The 21,327-nt window shown below is 37.7% G+C and overlaps 1 protein-coding gene across 5 annotated transcripts in view; it reads right to left on the reverse strand.

The window, feature by feature from the left end:
• LOC127628029 (rho GTPase-activating protein 26-like) overlaps nt 1–21,327 on the reverse strand; it is a 123,522-nt gene that overhangs the window by 47,842 nt on the left and 54,353 nt on the right. For all 5 annotated transcript variants that reach the window (XM_052104683.1, XM_052104682.1, XM_052104684.1 and 2 more), the window contains exons 2-9: nt 15,178–15,273; nt 11,479–11,540; nt 11,307–11,378; nt 9,443–9,544; nt 9,078–9,188; nt 8,170–8,274; nt 7,568–7,697; nt 4,567–4,655 (exon numbers count right to left, since the gene is read on the reverse strand). In XM_052104683.1, the coding sequence (XP_051960643.1) occupies nt 4,567–4,655; nt 7,568–7,697; nt 8,170–8,274; nt 9,078–9,188; nt 9,443–9,544; nt 11,307–11,378; nt 11,479–11,540; nt 15,178–15,273 (767 nt within the window). The remainder of the gene's footprint in view (nt 1–4,566; nt 4,656–7,567; nt 7,698–8,169; nt 8,275–9,077; nt 9,189–9,442; nt 9,545–11,306; nt 11,379–11,478; nt 11,541–15,177; nt 15,274–21,327) is intronic.

A 21,327-nucleotide genomic window follows, 5' to 3' on the forward strand; every position in this document is an offset into this window, starting at 1 on the left:
GCGGTATATCCATTTTGAGGACCCAGCTGTCGCCCCCTACAGTTTATGGTGGAAGAATGCAGGCAATTTTATTTGTGTTAACTTGATCAACCAACAAAAATAACATTTTATTATTTTGTTAGGGACTGTCTGGTGGAGAGAATGCTGTTAGTACCTGAATAAAAGAGCCCTAAGACACACCGACTCTGTACCGAGTGTGGGCGGGAGTGGTTCTGGCAGTACACACTTATGTTCTAGTCCTCACTTGGAATCTTTATTAAGAATCTAGCAGTGGCTAGATATCACACTCGGATGTAATGGCATCTTGATTAGAATGTGAGGATGTCCTTGTGATATCGGAGACATCCACAGAAGGATGGCGCAAATAATAGTCTGCAAACTTTGAATGGGAAAACATTGTCTCTCTTGGAGTCTCCACTCAGACAGTGGCGCCCCGCATTTAGGAAAAGATATAAAGCAGATTCTTTTAGTTCAGATTAGATAGTCATTTTTATTTTATTTTCTTGTTTTACATACACAGTGTAGGCATTGGTTGATCATGGGTACAGTGAGATCTGCCTTTGAGACAAAAATTAATAGAAAATAAATTCAATAATGATTTGGATCATTTCATGTTTTCTGCTTTTTCAATTTGCGGAAGTCGTGCTCTTAATACCTGTTCTCCTGATTTTTATGCTATTTTATTTATCTAACTTTTTCTCAATGTGTGTGTATTACTTTTTATTCTTTATAAGACATTGAATTCACTGCTGTAGATAGGATTGATTACATTTATGCTGACTATCGGTGCTTTTTGGACCTACAAATATCTAATCACCACTCCCATTCTAAGGACCTGCTTTTTCTACAAATCTTCAAAAGTGTTTTGCAGAAAAAGAAAGTCATACACATCTCAGATGGCATGAGGGTGAATAGATTATCAGAGAATTCTCAGTTTGAACTATCCCTTTAGGTGTCCTGAAAGTAATATAAAATAATGGTCCCAATTGTAGGTTCTATGTTCTTCATGCAAAATATTTTCATATTTATTTATTTTTTTATTTTGATTTGAGGTTAAATACGACATGGACATTTTCTTGACAGATTTTGTGAGAATAACCCCAAATACAGTTCCCTATCTATCACTTACTCAACGTTGTGTGGATGATCAGGATGGAATGGAATCCCCCGCTTCCCCCTGAACCCTCGCGGCACGATGATTGGTCCCGGGGCTCTGAGCACCGCTTACAGCTGCACCCTGCAACCGCGATCGTGGCGGGCACCTTTTACTGGCCGGACTCGGTTCATGGACTCATCCTCTCTCACTACTCTTGACGGTGGGGCTGCTAGGGGGTGCTTGGCGACCCCCCAGGTTGGTAAGGCGATTACGGTGCACCTGCGCCCGCTGAGCGCCGCCCCCTGGGCTTGTGGGTTTATGTCCTCACTCATGACTGAGCCTACAGTGCCACTGGACAGGCCGCCTCCGCCATGCACGCCATGGCTCTCCTGCAAGTGCACCAAGCCGAGACGCTCAAAGAACTGCACAAGTGTAGTTCTGAAACGAGATTGATGCAGGAACTGCTCTCGGTGACCGATCTAGCCCTCTGAGTGATGATGGTCATGGTGTGGTCTCTTGTGCAGGCGATGTCCACCTTAGTTGTCCAGGAGCGCCACCTTTGGCCCAACATGGTCGAACCAAGTTGGCCCATTCGGCACCAACATAGAGGATTTCGCCCAGCAATCCTCAGTGGTTAAAAGGCAGACGGGGACCATACAACACATCCTGCAATGGCGTGATGCAATGTATCGCACCCCTGTCTGTTTGTCGCCAAGGGCGTCTCCTGTGGCAGCAACACTGGCTCCGCCACAGCTCGCCCCAGTAGGCTGGCCCCAGAGTCGAGCCACCCACAGAAAGCAGACGCCACCCATCTCATGGCCGATCACCAAGAACCTTAGAAGGCTTCAAAGTGTTCCCCAAGACGGGCAGCCCAGGAAGTAGGAGATCCGCTGCACAGGAGCTGGCATGAGCACCATTCCTTCTCCCGAGGAGGGTCGGGAGGAAGTTTTTATTTTCTTTTTCTTATTTCACTGCATGTTCCAAGGGCCGCGGTACCCACATTTAAAAAAAAAAAAGAGCGTTCTCATTCCTGGGCCTCACAGTCGGTGTCCACGGCCGTCGTTATTACTACCACCAGGCACCGTTTCTCTCTCTGGCAGGTATGGTGCCTCTGAGGCGGGCCTCCTGCCCTTGCATGCCCAGCTGTGGCAAAATTCGCCCCTGATGTAATGGTCTCCACGGGCAACGACCGTGTCTCACTTAGAAGTCTCCGTGTGGTCTCCGTGGTGTCCTCCTCTTTGAAGGGACACACCCCAACGTGGACCTTATATGGCCCCCAGCTGAACGATTTGTTACTTTTTTGGGGAGAACAATAGAGAGAAGGCTATGGCTGGGCCAACCAGTCCTTAAACTTCTGAGCAGTTACCCACTCCCCAAGGAGTAGGGGACCACTTCATGCCTGCCAGTGTGTTGGGGGTAGTTACGCGACGGCTTGCTGCACTGGCTACAAGGCACATAGTGTTCTGCCCACCTCGCACAGCCAGTCTGCGTAACTCTTGTGCTGTTTTCCATTGGGACCCCTAGTGTCAACTCATCGACAACAATGCCGAGTGAGTGATAGATAGGGAGCGTCACGGTTACTGATGTAACCTCTGTTCCCTGATGGAGGGAACGAGACGGTGTGTCCCTCTTGCCACAACACTGAACCAACCGCTGAATTGGCTGGGTCTTTGGCTCGGCTCCCCAGTGCAAAACCTGAGTGTGCGTTTGCAAGCAACACTCCTTTTATACCCATATGTCCTGGGGAGTGGCATGCAAATCCCACAAGCCAATTCTCATTGGCCTTTTCTCAGAGATGTCTGGGCTGCCAAGGTTGACCCCTAGTGTCAACTCATCGACACACGGTCTTGTTCCCTCCATAAGGGAACTGAGGTTACATCAATAACCGTGACGTTTCTTTTCAAACTTCTCCTTTTGTGTTCAAGCTTCCATATGCTTAAAGGATTCGATCTGTTTGTCAGTTTGTCTCATTGATTTATACACTAAACTAGCTTCATGTTTACATTCAATTTAAATTTTTGTTAGCTTTAATAGTTTGTTCAGTTCTATTTAAACATGCAACAGTTCAAATATAGAAACAATATGACTCTGTATACATATAACCCCAATAAAACTGTGTTTTCTGTTTGCTTCCCCTGTGGTTGGAAGATATGTTTGTTCAGTGGCAGGTGGTTGTGTGTGGTGGGCCTGTAATTGGTCTGCATGCTGTCACTGGTGTGAGAGTCACGCTATTGACCCTGTGTGTGTGTGGCTATGGAAAGCAGAGTGGGCAATGTGCCAGGTGTCGACACTAGTGCCAGCTTAACGATGCAGTACGCATCTCCCCTTGCCAAGAAAAGAGGCTGGTCAGTGGTATCATGGGGAACAAGCACCACGACCAGTGCCAGCATCCAGTCCCCAAAACAAAGGCCATACATGCTGCTGAGTGAAGAGCTGAGAGAGGAATTGTAACACAAGCAGAAATCTCAGCAAATTTTGTAACATTTATACTTTAACAAGTAAAATGCATTTGCTGATGGGGTAAGAAAAGTAAATTGAATTCAGAATATATTAACTGAAAACAAGACTGATTAAAGATGTACGATCAGTGATTCCTGAGAAACACTGTTGATATTTGAACTCAACTGCCAAAATAAACACCCCTCCCTTCAGTGCTACTTTGGAAGCTACGCCCCCCCAAATTCATGAACGCAAATTCATTCCTTTTACCTCTTGGAGGTCTCTCCAACGCTGAAAAGCCTCGACGATGTTGACGCGTCTCCTTGACTTATCATAATCCTTCTTTTTTTTTGTTTATATTCGTCAGACCTTTTTCTCTTGGTCTGTTTCTCAGCCATTTGTCCTCCTTGGACTTTAGAAAGTTTGCGTCAGCCAGATTTGCCATCGCTCTTCTAATGAATTTCTTTCTCACTCTGCCCCCATCCCCCATCCTGTGCACGCGCAAGAACCACCCCTTGTTGCTGATTGGCTGGAGTAGTGTTGTGTGGATCGGTCTGATCCACTTTGTTTTTGTCCCAATTACAGAGCCTGGGCCCACCCACAGAACGGAGAGCTAGCAGACTGAGGAGATTTTTGCAGAATTTGACAAAAAGTGTATTGGATTAGAATTAATGAATGTATCTTTAAGAAATACTTTTGCAGTATATAAAAATAAATAAAGCAACTAAAACAAGACTAATATTATGAAATATAAAATCAAATAGTGTGTATATTGCAAGAAATATTTTTCTTTTAATATGAGTACTTTTGTCTTGTTTTCCTGTAAAAATATCTAAACAGCCTTATTTAAAAGGTAAACGGTTTTTCAAATGCCTTTCACCCAGGAACTGTGTAAACATCAATTGGAAAATTTATTTACATTGGACTAAAAGACCCAAACACAGAGAGGGGGCATGGCATCATTTCAGAAGTCCACAGCATGTCACTGGATTATATAAGTGAGAAAAAGAAATAGAAAAGGTACACTTTACATTTTTCCCCCCGAAGAGCAGCATAGTCATACGTTTGGGCTCTCGGTAGTAGATGCAGTAGTACTTCACCCATGTGGAAACAAAAGAACCTGGAAAAAAAAAAAAACATACTGTAGTAAAAATATTGTTAGAATGAAGCCTTCATTAGACCCTTTGGTTGCAAATAACGATAGACCAATATCAAAATTACCTTTCATATAAAATATTATAGAGAAAGCAGTAGCGAAGCAACTGTTAGAGGAATATTTTTGAGAAATTTCAGTCAGGTTTTAGAGAAAATAACAGTACAGAAACTGCCCTTCTTAGGGTGTACCAATGGCTTAATGATGGCAGAGGATGCTGGAGAGTGCTCCATTTTAGTGTTGCTTGATTTAACTGCAGCGTTTGATACAGTTGATCATTCGGTTTTAATTGATACATTGAAGATGGGTGGGAATATCTGGGGTGACGTTAGACTGGTTTGTTTCCTATTTGTCAAATAGGAAATCTGTAGTATCTGTTGGAGATGAGATATCCTCCCCTTCAAAAAGTAATTGTGGTGTTCTCCAAGGATCCCTGTTACGGCCAATTTTGTTTCTCTATACAGTGCATTCAGAAAGTATTCATAACCATTTTTTATACATGTATGTTGCAGCCTTATGCTATAATACTTTAAATAATTAATTTTTTTCACATCAATCTACACTCCATACCCCATAATGACAATGTCAAAACCATATTTTTGATAACTTTGCAAATTTATTACAAATAAAAAACTGAAATATCACATTGACATAAGTATTCAGACCCTTAACTCAGTACTTAGTTGAAGCACCTTTGTCAGTGATTACAGCCTCAAGTCTTTTCGGGTATGCTGCGACAAGCTTTGTACACCTGAATTTGGGGATTTTCTGCCATTCTTCTCTGCATATCCTTTCAAGCTCTGTCAGGTTGGAGGGGGACTGTGAGTGGACAGCCATTTTCAGATCTCTCCAGAGATGTTCCATTGGGTTCGAGTCTGGGCTCTGGCTGGGCCACTCAATGACATTCACAGAGTTATCCCTAAGCCAATCTTGCATTGTCTTGGCTGTGTGTCATTGTCCTGTTAAAAGGTGAAACTTTCGCCCAGTCTCAGGTTCTGAGCGCACTGGACCAATTTTTCATTAAGGATATCTCTGCATTTTGCTGCTTTCAGCTTTCCTTCATTCCTGACCAGTCCCCCTGTCCCTGCCGCAGAAAAACACCCCCAAAGAATGATGCTACCACCCCCATGCTTTACCACTGGGATGGTATTGTGCAAGTGATGAGCAGCGCCTGGTTTCCTCCAGACATGACACTTGGAATTGAGGCCAAACAGTTCAATCTTCATTTCATCAGACCAAAGAATCTTGTTTCTCACAGTCTGAGAGTCTTTTAGGTGTTTAATATGTGTCTCGCACTGAGGAGAGGCTTCTGTCTGGCCACTAAAGCCCAGAGTGTTGTAGTGATGGATGTCCTCCTACAAGTTTCTCTCATCTCCACACATGATCTCTGGAGCTCAACCAGAGTGAACATCGGGTTCTTGGTCACCTCTCTTACCAAGGCCCTTCTCCTGAGATTGCTCAGTTTAGCCAGGCTGCCAGTTTTTGGAAGAGTCCTGGTTGTTCCAAACTTCACTTTCTTCCACTTTAAGAATTATGGAGGCCACTGTGCTCTTGAGAACCTTAAATGCAGCCACATTTTTTTTGTAACCTTCCCCAGATCTGTGCCTCGACACAATCCTGTCTCTGAGCTCTGCAGGCAGTTCCTTTGACCTTATGGCTGGTTTTTGCTCTGATATTCATTTTCGGCTGTGAGATCTTATAAAAACAGGTGAGTGCCTTTCCAAATAATGTCCAATCAGTTGAATTTGCCACAAGTGGACTCCAATCAAAGTGTAAAAACATCTCAAAGATGATCCAAAGGGATGCACATGACCAAAATTTCAAGTGTCATAGCAAAGGGTCTGAATACTTATGTCAAAGTGATATTTCACTTTTTACTTTTTAATACATTTGCAAAGTTATCATAAATATGGTTTTGGTTTTGTCATTATGGGGTAGGGAGAGTAGATTGGTGTGAAAAAATAATAATAATTTAAAGCATTTTAGCATAAGGATGCAACATAACAAAGGGGGCGGGGGGGGCGCAAGCGGCTCACTAAAGGTGGTGCAATAGGCCTCCTTGCATTGGTTCCGAATTCACTTTAGGGTTGATTTCAAGATTTTATTATTTACATATAAGGCATCACATGGGTTGGCGCCAGACTATTTGGCACAACATTTAAGACCTTATGAAACTGTTAGACCGCTTAGATATTCTTGTCACAAACTGTTGGATGTTCCAAGATCCAGATACATAACAAAAGGTGATGGGGCGTTAATAGTGAAGGCCCCACGATTATGGAACAGTCATTACTACTTTTTCATGTCAAATTATATTAATTTTGTCCATCAACAGTACACTGTAAATTTAATGAAGCATGAGCAATGCTACAAAAATAGACTCAAAGCCGAAACACCCACTGCACTGCAACCCACGTGACGCTCAAGCTACACTCTGACGTGCTGCTGCTGATACCCATGTGAATATTGTAATATGTTAACATGGCCACAGAAAAAACACACTCTGGTCACACTTGTGATATAAAGTAAGGATTATAACCTGACATATAAATAGAAAAATCTACACCAGCAAAAATGATAAAATCTTCTTTAAATGTTCTTATCCAGGAATCACAAACGTCTGGAAAATTCAAGGAAATTCCTTGGTCAAAAGGTGTGGGAACCCTGCGTATTGTTTTTGACAATGTTTCCTAAGGTGCAAATTGTCCCTCTGGAATTGTTCATCATAAAAAATAATCAGATCATTTTATGAATGTATCACATAATTTAGTAAAGAATTGTTATTGAATCCAATCATTGCCATAACCAATATTTACTCCTATGAAACACCACATTGCTGTAAATCCATGCAGAGAAAAACTCCAGACATTTCCACGTACGTTTCTCCTGCACAAACAGATATCCCTCCATGGTGTGTGGGCTGATGCTCTTGTGCTCGTGCGGGTTTTCCTTCATCTTCTTCATCAAACATTCCACCTCTGATCGTGTGCTCTCGAATCGGTTCCGCGTCTGAAAGACCACACACAACGCTCTACTACAACTACTTTCCCATGATTGACTGAAAGTAAATAAGACGTCAATGTTCCAAACTGATGTCATGGAGTAATGCAGAATGCTTGTAAAAACCAGAAACTGTATTTTTGGATGTATATGTCAGGAATAACATTAGTCATTAAATATGAAGTTTCCATAAATGATGGCAAACAAACCAAAATATTACTGATTGGTTTATCATTTTAATCCCATTCTAACTAACACTTCTAAAACTATTACAAATTATTCTCACAATTTTGACAAACCTCATCTGTGTTACCCAGCTAGATAATGTCACCTTAATAAGTTTAATAAGTGCTAAGTGTAAATCATCCAAATTCAATGTTCAATTTACAAGATAGTGACAATATGGCAATGGCCTGATAGGGCAAAATCCTAACATTGAGATGGTTGAAACACAGAGAAAATGTTTGAAAAATGCCCTCACGTTTTGAATGCTGATTGTGAGGTCTGTCTTGAAATGGTTAAAGTCTTTGGCCAGTTCGTACCCATGATGATAATATGTAAACAGACCCTGTAGAAACGCCAACAACTGCACACAAAAACAATGAGCAAAACAGCAGTCAGTGATCAGGGAATGTAATAATAATATAATATAATATAATATTAAGGCTGTCAATCGATAATCTTTTTATATCAAATTAATTGCATTATTTGCCAATAAATTAATCGCAATTAATCGCATATATCAATATTTGCAGAGAAAAGCCAACCAAATAAGAATATAATGATTATATAAATATAACTATATTTAAATCATTATAAATATATATTCTATATAGTACAGATACTTAACAAGCATCATATTATTATGACAGATGAGTAAAGCATTGATTAGACGATACAAAAAGTGGCTTTAATTTGAATAATAACGCATTATTGTTTAAATAATTAATCTTAATAAATAAATCGACAGCCCAAATATAATATAATATAATATAATATAATATAATATAATATAATATAATATAATATAATATAATATAATATAATATAATATAATGTTTTACTCTGGGTAATTCTATTACTACTAAAAAAGCACATTTAAAGTTTTTTAATAGCTTTGCATTTTTGCAAAGTTTTGCATGTCACTATATGGTACTACCATGACAAATATTTCGGGACATATACCAAGGTAATACACCATGGAATTATTTGAAGTGCTTTGAAGTACAATGTACTGTAAATCCCATTGTACTTGAATATCTTTCAGTCCCATATATCAAAGTACCTTTGTATTACCCATCATTCATCAGAGTACTCCCACACTCATTTTAGTGAGGGTAAGAGACATGCACAGAAGAACCTCTGCAGAAAATAAAGAGAAAGTTTTACCGGTTCCACAAACTCAAACATCTTCCTCTCCTGAGCTTCCTGCACTTTGAAGACATACTCCAGCGAGACCTCGTAGAAGTGCTGCCTCACGTGATCCACCTGGTTATCGGCCTGGATGATTAGTTTCCAAACACAAAGAAAATGTATCATTGAACAAATCTCTTCAACAAAACACCAGTGGCTATGAAAAATAAGGACAAGACCAATATATGCCCCACACCAAATTACACAAAAGGCAAGAACTTTGAGTTAATCAAACCATTTCATATACTGTATAATATTAATGAAATATATTTTATAGTATATAGTGTGTAAGTCCTATAGCAAGCACAAAGTTTGAGTGGCAATTAAAGGGTAGTACGTACTTCATGAAGGTGTGCTTCCTTCTTCTTGGCGGACAGACTCAGATGCTTCTCCAACACTGTACTATACTTCTCTGTCTCTTTATCATACTTCTTTTTTGCCTCCTGTAGTACACATGCAGAGGAGTGAGCTTTTTAATATATGCATGTATATGATTATTCACAATATGAAAACACAAATGAATGCCATTTAAATACATATCATTTGCTCCAATAAAATGTTTAGACACTTAAGCAACACTTAATATCTGAATATCATAGACGTTTTTTTTTTTTGTTTTTTTTAAAGATGCCACAAACGCACTTTTAATTTTAATATTAATAATTATAATTATTATAGCACATAAATGACTTAGCATAGCTAATATATATATATATATTATTTATAATGGACCAGTTATAGTAATGATAAAAATAATAACAATGACAACAACATAATAGTAATAATCTTTATCATTAGAAGTTTTAAGGGTTAAAATCATAAAACTATATATATATATATATATATATATATATATATATATATATATATATATATATATATATATATACACTGTTAAAAATGAAGATAAATGTCTTTGGACACTTTCTGGTTGCCAAATGTACTTATTACATTAATGCATTTTTAATGTTACGTATTAAATGATTGCATTTTTAATGTTACGTATTAAATGTTTCTAAAGTAGTCAGGCAGTTTCCCATTTTAAATTAGTATACTTAGATTGTGGGACCAGACATGCCTAAAACTCCCTGTTAACCCATAAACATGGAATAGGAACAATAGCTTGTTCTTTCAATTGTTAATTTCCTATTCTTTGAGCACTCCTCAGGGCCGTGGTCTCTGAACTCTGGACACCTGGAAATGTCCAATTACTACTGTAGATGTCATTTCGCAATAATGGACAACTGCCATGAGGGTGTGTATGAATCTGATTCGTCACGCGGGAATCAAACATCTGCAAGGGCCTTGGATTCATCGCTGATATGGCAGACTGGAGTCTGTCTAATCTATCAAATAAAATTCTCAAAAAACATTCAATCTAACGTGAAGTCTTTTAATTAGCACAACACAATAATATCACAACACATATTGGCATTAAAATCGAAATCGTTTGAATCCTAAAAAAGAAGAAAGATGTGATATGCACAAATCTGTGATATGGGTCAAAATAAGCAGAATTAATATCTGTAATTTTGTTTTACTCATGATCATTAAAAACAATTGCTTACACATCAAAGCCAACAGATGGCAGTGCTGTTTAAGTGGTTACAACAGTAAGGTTGAAGAGTTCTTATTAGCAATGGTTGGGTTTAAATGTTCTCTATGCACTTGTTTTACATTTTCTGCACTGATTCACAGAATGGATTAAAGTATGGTTACAAAAAAAGTGCTAAAAGTACTTAAGAATACTATATATTTACTGGTTTGCATTATCAGATTAACAAAAATCTATAAATGCACATGTAAATAGCAGGGCATATGTGCAACTTTATATAGTGTAAACTATAATACGTTTGCATTATGTAGTAATAACTTATTACAGTTTTAATTAGACTTATTTAGGTAATTACTTAAAGCAACAGTTCTCCCAAAATAAAACATTCTGTCAGTATTTACTCACCTTCATGTCATTTAATGATTTTTTTTCTTACTTTTTAGCAAATTATCCTAGCTAATTATTTATATTAGGTGAAAGATATCCGAAATTACATTCATCAAATATAAGAATGAGAATTAATGATAAACAGTGCTGATAATCTGTATTCAGTGTTCTGCCTTAAGTCCAGAAACCCAATAAGCCTCTCTCTGATATGAAAACATGTTATAACAGTGCAAAATGGTTATAACAGGAACCTCTGCTCTCACCTTAGCAGCTCCAATCTGCTCCTTCCTGAAGCGCTCCAGGGGCAAAATCAACACATCATTGGCATTTTCAATCTGAGGAGACACAAACCACAGCGTTCCTTTAATGATCTATACTCTTAAACCATTAGTCACGACCATTATGAAGATGATGATGATGTAGAATCCAGATTACCATCCGTGTTCTCTCATCTTCCAGGTTCTGTAAGACTCCAGCAAACTCCTGCAGGGATTTGGCTACAAAAGAATAGACGGAGGGAAAAAGACTAATTACACACAACACCTTGACCACATTTAACTGCCTTACAAGTCAGATGACTGAACACACTTGATTTTATTTGTTTCTCATGATGTCAAATGAGTCTTGATCTAAAGGCTTGTGCTTAAATGCTTGATATTAGTTTTGTTGACAAATATATATATATATGTATATATATTACTATTATCATTAATAATAATAATAATAATAATAATAATAATATACCCCATACATGACTTAACACAGCTAATATTTTAATTTAAAATGTTCTAATGGCCCAGTTACAGTAATAATAATAACAACAACAACAATAATAATATTGATCATTATCATTATTATTGGTTATTATTATGATTATTATACCGAATCTATATATAATTATAAATATATAATTAATACAAATTTTGTTTTTAAATGGACCAGTTATTGTAATAATAACAATAAAAACAACAACAATAATAATTATAATAATACTTTTTATCATCGTTATTATTATTGATTATTAGTATTAGTATTATTTATTATTATTATTCTTTTTATTATTATACAATAAATATTAATACACATTTTGTTTTTAAATGGATCTGTTATAATAATAACAATAATCTTTATTAAAATTATTATTATTATTATACCACCACATAAATTACTTAACACAGCTAATATTAAATATGTTTTTAAATGGACCAGATATAGTAATAATAACAAAAATAACAATAACAACAAAAAATTATAATTATAATTAGTAGTAGTATTAAATATTATTATTATGATTAACATAGCATACACTTAATATCCATGCGATTATCTAATCAGCCAATCCAATGGGGTAAACAAATAATAAAACTTCCAGTGAGGGGCAGTTCCATGGACAGAAACAGTATGCCTTGGAAATTCTTACGCACTTTTTTTAAAAAGCATGTCAGGCGACGCCTCATGAAGTTGTTTGAGAGAATGAACACAGTTTGCAAAGCTGTAATATAGACAAAGAGTGGCTACTTTAAAGAAACTCAAATGTATAATAGTTTAGATTTCTGGTCCCTACATGGTTCCCATACTTCCCTTTGTGTTTTTTCATAGTTTTGATGACTTACTAAAAGTCTGTTCAAGCTTTTAACTGATTGTGTATTTGAAAATTATAACATTCACGGCTAGATCTATTTGAAACCGAGCCAAGTTCAACATATACATCTTAGAACAACCAAACAAAACAATGACACTGGCCTTTGGTTCAGCATACACAACAAGTCAAACTGACAGCCAGAAGGTAACAAATAACACTCAACAGTATAGTAGTGCTCTTAAATAAGCCAGACCGGCAGAACTTCTATAAAGACTATAAAGACCCATATCTCCAAAAATCTATCCTTTAAAAGCAAAAATATATTAGTGGTGATTGCCCATGCAAAATTTAAGGCCACAATTCTAAGGTGTTCTATGTGGTTGCTAGGGCTTTGCTAATGTGTTTAAAGTGGTTTCTTATAGGGATAGTTCCCCAAAAATGAAAATACTCTAATAATTTCTCACCTTCATGCCATCCCAGATTTTTAGAACAAAAATTCAGCTCTGTAGTTCCTCGTAATGCAAGTGAATGGTGATCAGAACTTTGAAGCTCCAAAAACCCATAAAGGAAACATAAACATACCCTAAATCTCCACTTTCACTTTCAGACGTAAAAGTGAAATTGAAAGAGGAGATTTAGAGTAAAAAAGGATTTTATCTGTTTTTCACCCACATCTATCATATTGCTTCTTAAGACATGGATTTAACCACTTTTATGTTTCCTTCATATGATTTTTGGAGCTTCAAATTTCTGGTCCTAATTGACTTACATTGTATGGACCTACAGGAGCTATTCTTCTAAAAATCTTTGTTTGTGTTCCGCAGAAGAAATAAAGTCATACACATCGGTGATGGCATGAGGATGAGTAAATGACGTGAGAATTTTCATTTTTGGGTGAACTATCACTTTAAGGCCGATTTATACGCATGCGTCAAACCTACGATGTGCACTGATGTGTCTGTGTTGTTCTGTGAGTACACAGCCAAGTGCTAGTATGAGGATATCAAGAGAAAATACCTTCATTTCTAAAATAACTCTACATTTCATAAATGGCATCTCTCTCTCTCTCTCTCTCTCTCTCTGAAGAGAGGCTGTAGTTCCAGCCTCAGCCACTGGGGGTTTGTAAATTCAGAATTTTATTGATTGATTTTTGCAGACAAAAAAATTTTACCTCCCGTCAGTCTGGAAATTCTGGTTCCTAGATATCACTCAGGTCTCTCCTTCAATATAAGTATACAGGATTTATATTTTTTATTATTTTGCCTATTTTAGGTACGATTTGAAGAATTCAATCCTATTGTACAGGATGAGATACACACTAAAGTTTAATACGTACAGTTTTACACCAAAATCAACCCAAAGAACTATTTGACTGCTAGTAAGTCAAATAGTTGACTTTAAAGACAAATGTTTGCCTTGGTTTTAACAGCACACATCCACATCTTCCTAGTTTGTTTGTTTGTCATCATAACTAAAGCATCTTAGTCCTCAGACATGCATAGGGTGCACTACTAAGACAACTCCAGAAAGTAGTCTCCACTGTGGCTGATGGTGTTTCATGTTCAACTTTATAAAGAACACTGTCAACAAAAAGCAAGGCTGCAATTCAAGATGAGATGAGAAGAAAGGCAAGTCAAGACTTGCTTTTCCTTAAAACTCAGCCAAGCAGGATTTCAGTGAGTTTCCATGCAAGGTGCCAGAACTTACAGAAAGCCACAAAAATTCCCACAGGTTCCAACACTTAAGCCTTTTATGCCACACCATCATGAGGAATTATGATGAATATATAAAAGTAGAGCTGAAGCTTCATTTTGGCATAATAGGAACTTAATGAAATTGTAATGTGGATGGAGCTCAGTAAAACCTGTCCTTTCCTGTTAAAAAGCTTGTACTGAATATATTGTGTAAGACTTGGATTAAGATCACACGCCCCCAAGTTGGTTCTGTCAATGTGAATAAATAAATAAATAAATAAATAAAGGTTGAAACAGTGTCTTATATGTCACTTTTTAAAGAGTGTAATTTTTGTTTATGTTGCGCTGGCTGATATGGCAGTCATATTGAACTTATACTGACACCTAGTGGCGTGGATGCAAGTTCAAGTAAAAGCAATAGATTTAAGTTCTCTATACCATTATAAACGTGCTACCAATTGGCCCGGGCAATTCATCTTTGCAGAAAATGAATTGGATTAATTTGGTCTCCATGGCTCTAAGCAACAATATGGACACTATACTATCCCTGTTATTATGCATAAGAGCTTTTTCCATTACACTGGCCAGGGAATGGACCCACCATTCACATTGGTCAAGTTTCATTTGCAGCTCCAGCTGTTCATTGTCTGCAGTGGAGATCTTATATTTACATTACGCATTTGACACTATATCCAAAGTGACATACGGTGCATTCAAGCTATACACGTTATCAGTTTGTGTGTTCCTTGGACATCAAACCCATGCCTGAGGCATTGTTAGAATCTAGCTCTACCAGTTGAACAGTTGCTACAGAAACATAGATGTAAAAAAACAAAAAAAACAATGTTGTGATCTTACCAATGCATATCTCATCATCTGTTTCTGCATCGCCAATGCACTGGAATTTAAACTCGTTCAGTGACTCTGCAAACTTTCTCTTTGCAGTGGACAAATCTGCAAAAGATACGAATGGCAGGTGTTAAAATGAGACGTGTGATCATTTAAAGACGTGCAGATGAGAGTGGCATAAGCTGATGAAACCACACAGTTTCAGTTTCACAGAAAAACAGAAAGAGGGAGAAATTGAGAACTTGTGCAATGCGCTTTGGAAACTTTGTGGTATCTTGGGCTTTTACGGCTGTAAACTGTAAGACTGACAAAGAGTGAGAAAGATTCAGAGAGGCAATGAGAAAAAGAGATTACATGAAGGAAAGAGATTAAAAAAAATACAAATAAAAGACAGAGAGAGAGAGGGGAAAAGAGAACATGGGCCCAAGTCCCTAAAAAATGAATATTGTTGGTCATAGAATGAGATTTTGACTGGTCAGATCAGCATTTAAATGGAAGGCAGAAATGTCCTAACTTAGGAAAGATTCTTCTTGAAAAACTGCAAACAAATGGAAAACATTGCATGAAAATAAGCCGGTCAGGCTGAACATCAACATCAACATCAACTGGTTTGCAAGTTTCTTCAACAGAAATATTTGAGGATGAACACAAGCATCTTAATGAACAGTGTAAAAAGAGTGACATTTTTGGTGTATAATAATTTTCACTACACGGCCTTGGCAGGGCTCCAGACCAAAAAAATGACTAGGAGCCATCGGCTCCTAAACTGAAACATTAAGGAGCCAAATGGCTGTTTTTATCACCAAATCACAGAATTGCTCGATTTAGATTGCTGTTCAGAAACAAGATAGAAAGCAGAAGAAAAGGAAGACAGCAGATAACTCATTAATCTGAGGTTTAATAAACAGTATATATAGTTAAGAAAATAAGATAACATTCCCTTTTTTCTCATAAATATTCACATCCCTTTCATCATTTATACAAATATAATATAAAATAGTTTTGTATTTAGTACTGCTCTTCAGAATCTACATTACAGATAATTGCATAAAGTACAGTGTGCATATAGTAATGTGTTTACACCTTACATAAGAATGTTTACACCTTGTGTAATAGTTGTGTACAAGTTCCTCAATTGTCCTAAGTCTCAAAAGCTTATATATATATTGTTTTACGATATATATACCCTATTCACGGTAATGCCATCTTTGATTTTGAATGAGAATGACAACAGGGCTGTGAGGGATAGACTCTTCAATGGGTTGTAATGCAGTTTAAAGTGTCTTTGGATCATTCAGTGGATGAAACATTGATAAAATACCTGTCCAAGAACATTCTGTATACAAAGAACTCCAGACAACATGAGTTGTGGAAAATCAAATGTGATCTAGGAGCTTTATGCTTTACACTATTCGTGCCATTGAAGAGACTGTACGTCTATCCCTCACACCCTGGCTGATTTGCTGAGAAAGTGAATCTGATTCAAACTGCAAACCTGAGCTCCTGAGTTCAAACCCTCAGTTCTTTTAGGGTGATTAATCATAAAGATCCTGTTCAAAAGAGTCATTTGTTCACGACTCTCTTGCGCTGGGTTTGTTGTTGCAAAAAAGTATTTCATCCATTAGAAATTGACTGGATTGTGTAAATTGGAGCCATACTTTTTTTTAAATGTGCTGGGCGAAAATTCATATGACCTTTTTAGTCCATTTCAGAGCTTCAGCCCACTTTATGGATATAAAAAGATATTCTTTAAAATGTCATGTTATGAGTTCCACAGAAGAAAGTGAGTTTGGTTTGGAATGATAAATGTACAGTAAGTAGATCATAAAACATTGTCGTTTTTACAGTAGGTGAAATATTCCTTTAAAACACAAGACCAATGAAGATTACCTAGTGCACCATTAATCTACAGTATACTAAGAGTTTTCTAACATTCTGTTTGTTATGATAAGTAGCTGCAAAGGCCTAGATTTTGCTTGAAAATTGGGGGGGTTGCAACGTGAAGCCTTTACATATTTCCATTGATCATGGAATAAATAATGGGGGGTTGTACTTACTTGTTTTGATAATGGGGGGGGGGGGTTAACTCTCCCCATCCCTCCTTGAATCTATGCCCCTGAGTAGCTGTACTTAGATACGTTATTGCTGTGTAGCCCAATGATCTGTATGGTTGAAGTCAGGGCTGGGAGAGGGGTGACCCTCAAAAACAAACAGTTTATCTTGACCTCAACTGAAGAAGCTCTTTATCACTTTGAAAAACTCTCCCTCACCCAGTGGATGGTATGACCTTGACGCTGAACCAGGGCCAGTTAGTTATTTTCTGATTGCAGTCATTTAGATGTATTGGTCTCTGCAGAACAATAATGGAAGTTTCCCAATCTCAAACCAGGATGGGTGTTTCTCAACTATTCAATGAAAGTAGGGAATCTCAATGTAGTATGCAAATTGTGTAAAATCCCCAATGATTGGGAAACAACCATTTTTGTTCTGCAGAGACACAAGTCTAGCCATTGACACTAACGTGAAACGTCCACTGACAGCTGATCACCAAATCTGGGGCGGGTTTCTCAAAACACTTTCAGAACAGGTCTTTCAACAGACCAAAGACAGCTGCTGCGTTCTGATATCATTTGGGCCTGTTGACTTCCTAAAGATAAAGCAACACAAACATTCATGCAGTGGCTCCCTTCAGCTTTTAGACTCCTTTTTAGTTCAACTAAAGAAAGAAAGTAAATTTTCATTTTTGGGTGAAATATCCCTTTAACAATGCATATTTACTAAAATACACTTGATGAAAGTCCCAGAGCCCCAGTAAGGGATTTGGCATAGCTTCTACTCCCAAAAGAAATGATAACTCATATGAGCCATGTGATTCTTAAAGTGTCCAAATCAAAAACACATTTTGGGAAAATGTAATTCCCTGTGCATTAACTCATACATATGACTCAAGTACAAATCAACTCAATGGTCACTTCGCCAGCACAAAAAGACGTGAAACAGTGGTGAAACAAATTGACCCACTTTCTTCACATGGAAAGAATTGCCGACTACAAGGGACGAATTCATTAAACAGTTTTGCATGTGGTATTTCAAAAAAGCCATTCATCTTTTAGATAAAGACATCGCCCGTCAATCAACTCAACAACGTGCATTAGCATTTACTGATTCAGCCTGAAAAAATGCTTCTTTTTTGCCATAATCTGAGGTAAAGCAGCACAAATTATGATACTACTGTTGCCAGATTTTACTGCTGACTTTAAATATGTTCTTTGATTGTAATCTTGACCAACCGTTTTGGAAATTTCAGTCTTTCCCCATTCAAGTAGATAGGAGTTGTACTTTTATGCCACTTGTTTACAAAGATAAAGGTGCCCAGCCAGCCAGAGAGCGTTCCATAGATGACCGCCAAGTGGACTGACTTGCCTTGAAAGGGGCTTTGACATATTAACCAATCACAACCAAGTATGCTGATAAACAAGTGCAAGTGACTGCCCGCCAGTTGCCGTAGGAACCTAGAAAAGAGACGCGGCCAATGTGAAAGCCTAAAAACGATGTGCTGCTCACGCCCCGTTCACACAGTATGTGAATCAGCCGTAAATCTTATAAATTGCTTACTTTGGCATACCAAGCTACCAGGTTACTAACAGGTTTTATAATGCATGAACAAAACATTAAAATAGCTACATCACTCTCTACTAACACAATTCACCAATTACCAATCATAATTTTCCATTTATTGTAAGTAGTAATGGCCAGGGATATAGCATAAACAATGCTGGATTTAAATGCCAAGATGTTAATAAAATCTCCAAAATGTGCATAAAAAAACTTGAGATGGATACATTTTTTATTTGATAAGACATGAGCATAAACTACAATGTAGAAACATTTACAGAATGGAACATTAGTAAACATGAAGTTCATGAGAGCATGTTGTCTACACACTCCAAACATCAAGTAGAAATTCATTGTGTTTAAAAAAATAAAAAGAGCCACAGTGGCTTCAACATATTAATATACACTCACCTAAAGGATTATTAGGAACATCATACTAATACTGTGTTTGACCCCCTTTCGCCTTCAGAATTGCCTTAATTCTACGTGGCATTGATTCAACAAGGTGCTGAAAGCATTCTTTAGAAATGTTGGCCCATATTGATAGGATAGCATCTTGCAGTTGATGGAGATTTGTGGGATGCACATCCAGGGCACGAAGCTCCCTTTCCACCACATCCCAAAGATGCTCTATTGGGTTGAGATCTGGTGACTGTGGGGGCCATTTTAGTACAGTGAACTCATTTTCATGTTCAAGAAACCAATTTGAAATGATTCGAGCTTTGTGACATGGTGCATTATCCTGCTGGAAGTAGCCATCAGAGGATGGGTACATGGTGGCCATAAAGGGATGGACATGGTCAGAAACAATGCTCAGGTAGGCCGTGGCATTTAAACGATGCCCAATTGGCACTAAGGGGCCTAAAGTGTGCCAAGAAAACATCCCCACACCATTACACCACCACCACCAGCCTGCACAGTGGTAACAAGGCATGATGGATCCATGTTCTCATTCTGTTTATGCCAAATTCTGACTCTACCATCTGAATGTCTCAACAGAAATCGAGACTCATCAGACCAGGCAACATTTTTCCAGTCTTCAACTGTCCAATTTTGGTGAGCTCTTGCAAATTGTAGCCTCTTTTTCCTATTTGTAGTGGAGATGAGTGGTACCCGGTGGGGTCTTCTGCTGTTGTAGCCCATCCGCCTCAAGGTTGTGCGTGTTGTGGCTTCACAAATGCTTTGCTGCATACCTCGGTTGTAACAAGTGGTTATTTCAGGCAAAGTTGCTCTTCTATCAGCTTGAATCAGTCGGCCCATTCTCCTCTGACCTCTAGCATCAACAAGGCATTTTCGCCCACAGGACTGCCGCATACTGGATGTTTTTCCCTTTTCAAACCATTCTTTGTAAACCCTAGAAATGGTTGTGCGTGAAAATCCCAGTAACTGAGCAGATTGTGAACTACTCAGACCTGCCTGTCTGGCACCAACAACCATGCCACGCTCAAAATGGCTTAAATCACCTTTCTTTCCCATTCTGACATTCAGTTTGGAGTTCAGGAGATTGTCTTGACCAGGACCACACCCCTAAATGCATTGAAGCAACTGCCATGTGATTGGTTGATTAGATAATTGCATTAATGAGAAATTGAACAGGTGTTCCTAATAATCCTTTAGGTGAGTGTATATATATGTATATATATATATATATATATATATATATATATATATATTGATATTTATCACAATATACTTTACATACCATTAATGAATTAAATACCTTGTTTGCTTTCAAGTAACCTCCAGAGGGTAAACTACCTTTAAAGTATATTCAGTTTAGGATTTAATCCTACATAAGGTGTGTGTGACCTATTTTCAATTAAATTTGCCAATTTCTTCCTAACCTAACACTTCCTAACCAGCTGATTTTGTAACTGAGATTCAGTTAGCTAGTTGTGTGTATGGCCCCGTTTCCACCTGGTATTAAGGTGCGTTTCAGTTGATGCGATCATGTGGTCGGCCCTAAACACAGGTCTAAACGGGGTCTAAAATCTTTTGTGATCGGATCACAGAAACCACATACAAATGTATGTGTCTAAATCGTATTTGAGGTGTAAACACTAATCCGTGCTGTATGCGTCCCAGCAGCAGCGAGGCATCGCCCCTCACCTGTCAATCAGCTACTGTGCAAAACAAGAGTTTAAAAATAGCTGGATATGAAATTGGTTGGTTTTCTATGCCCTAGAGGTGTATTGCAGTGGTTTATTTTATTTATGTATTTTTGAAGAGTTATAACTTTTATTCTATTATATACAGCACAACAGCTGTTGTTTTAGTTGTGCTTAATAAATAAAGTGACATTGACATTGAAATAACCTCCGATTGGAACATTTTAAAAAGAGGATACATACACAATCACGAGAGCTTCACTGATCTTCTTTAGTATGTCTGATATCAACACAGATGACAAGCACAAATCCCGAAGCTCCTTTAATACAGTTAATACACTAAAATAACAAATAATTCTGCTTGAAATGTTGCGTTTGTGCTTAGATTAAATTTTAACTGCATCTGGGGGGAGAAGCGTACTGTTTTTTTACTTTG

This window comes from Xyrauchen texanus, chromosome 34 (genome assembly GCF_025860055.1).
Source record: "Xyrauchen texanus isolate HMW12.3.18 chromosome 34, RBS_HiC_50CHRs, whole genome shotgun sequence".
Lineage (NCBI taxonomy): Eukaryota > Metazoa > Chordata > Actinopteri > Cypriniformes > Catostomidae > Xyrauchen > Xyrauchen texanus.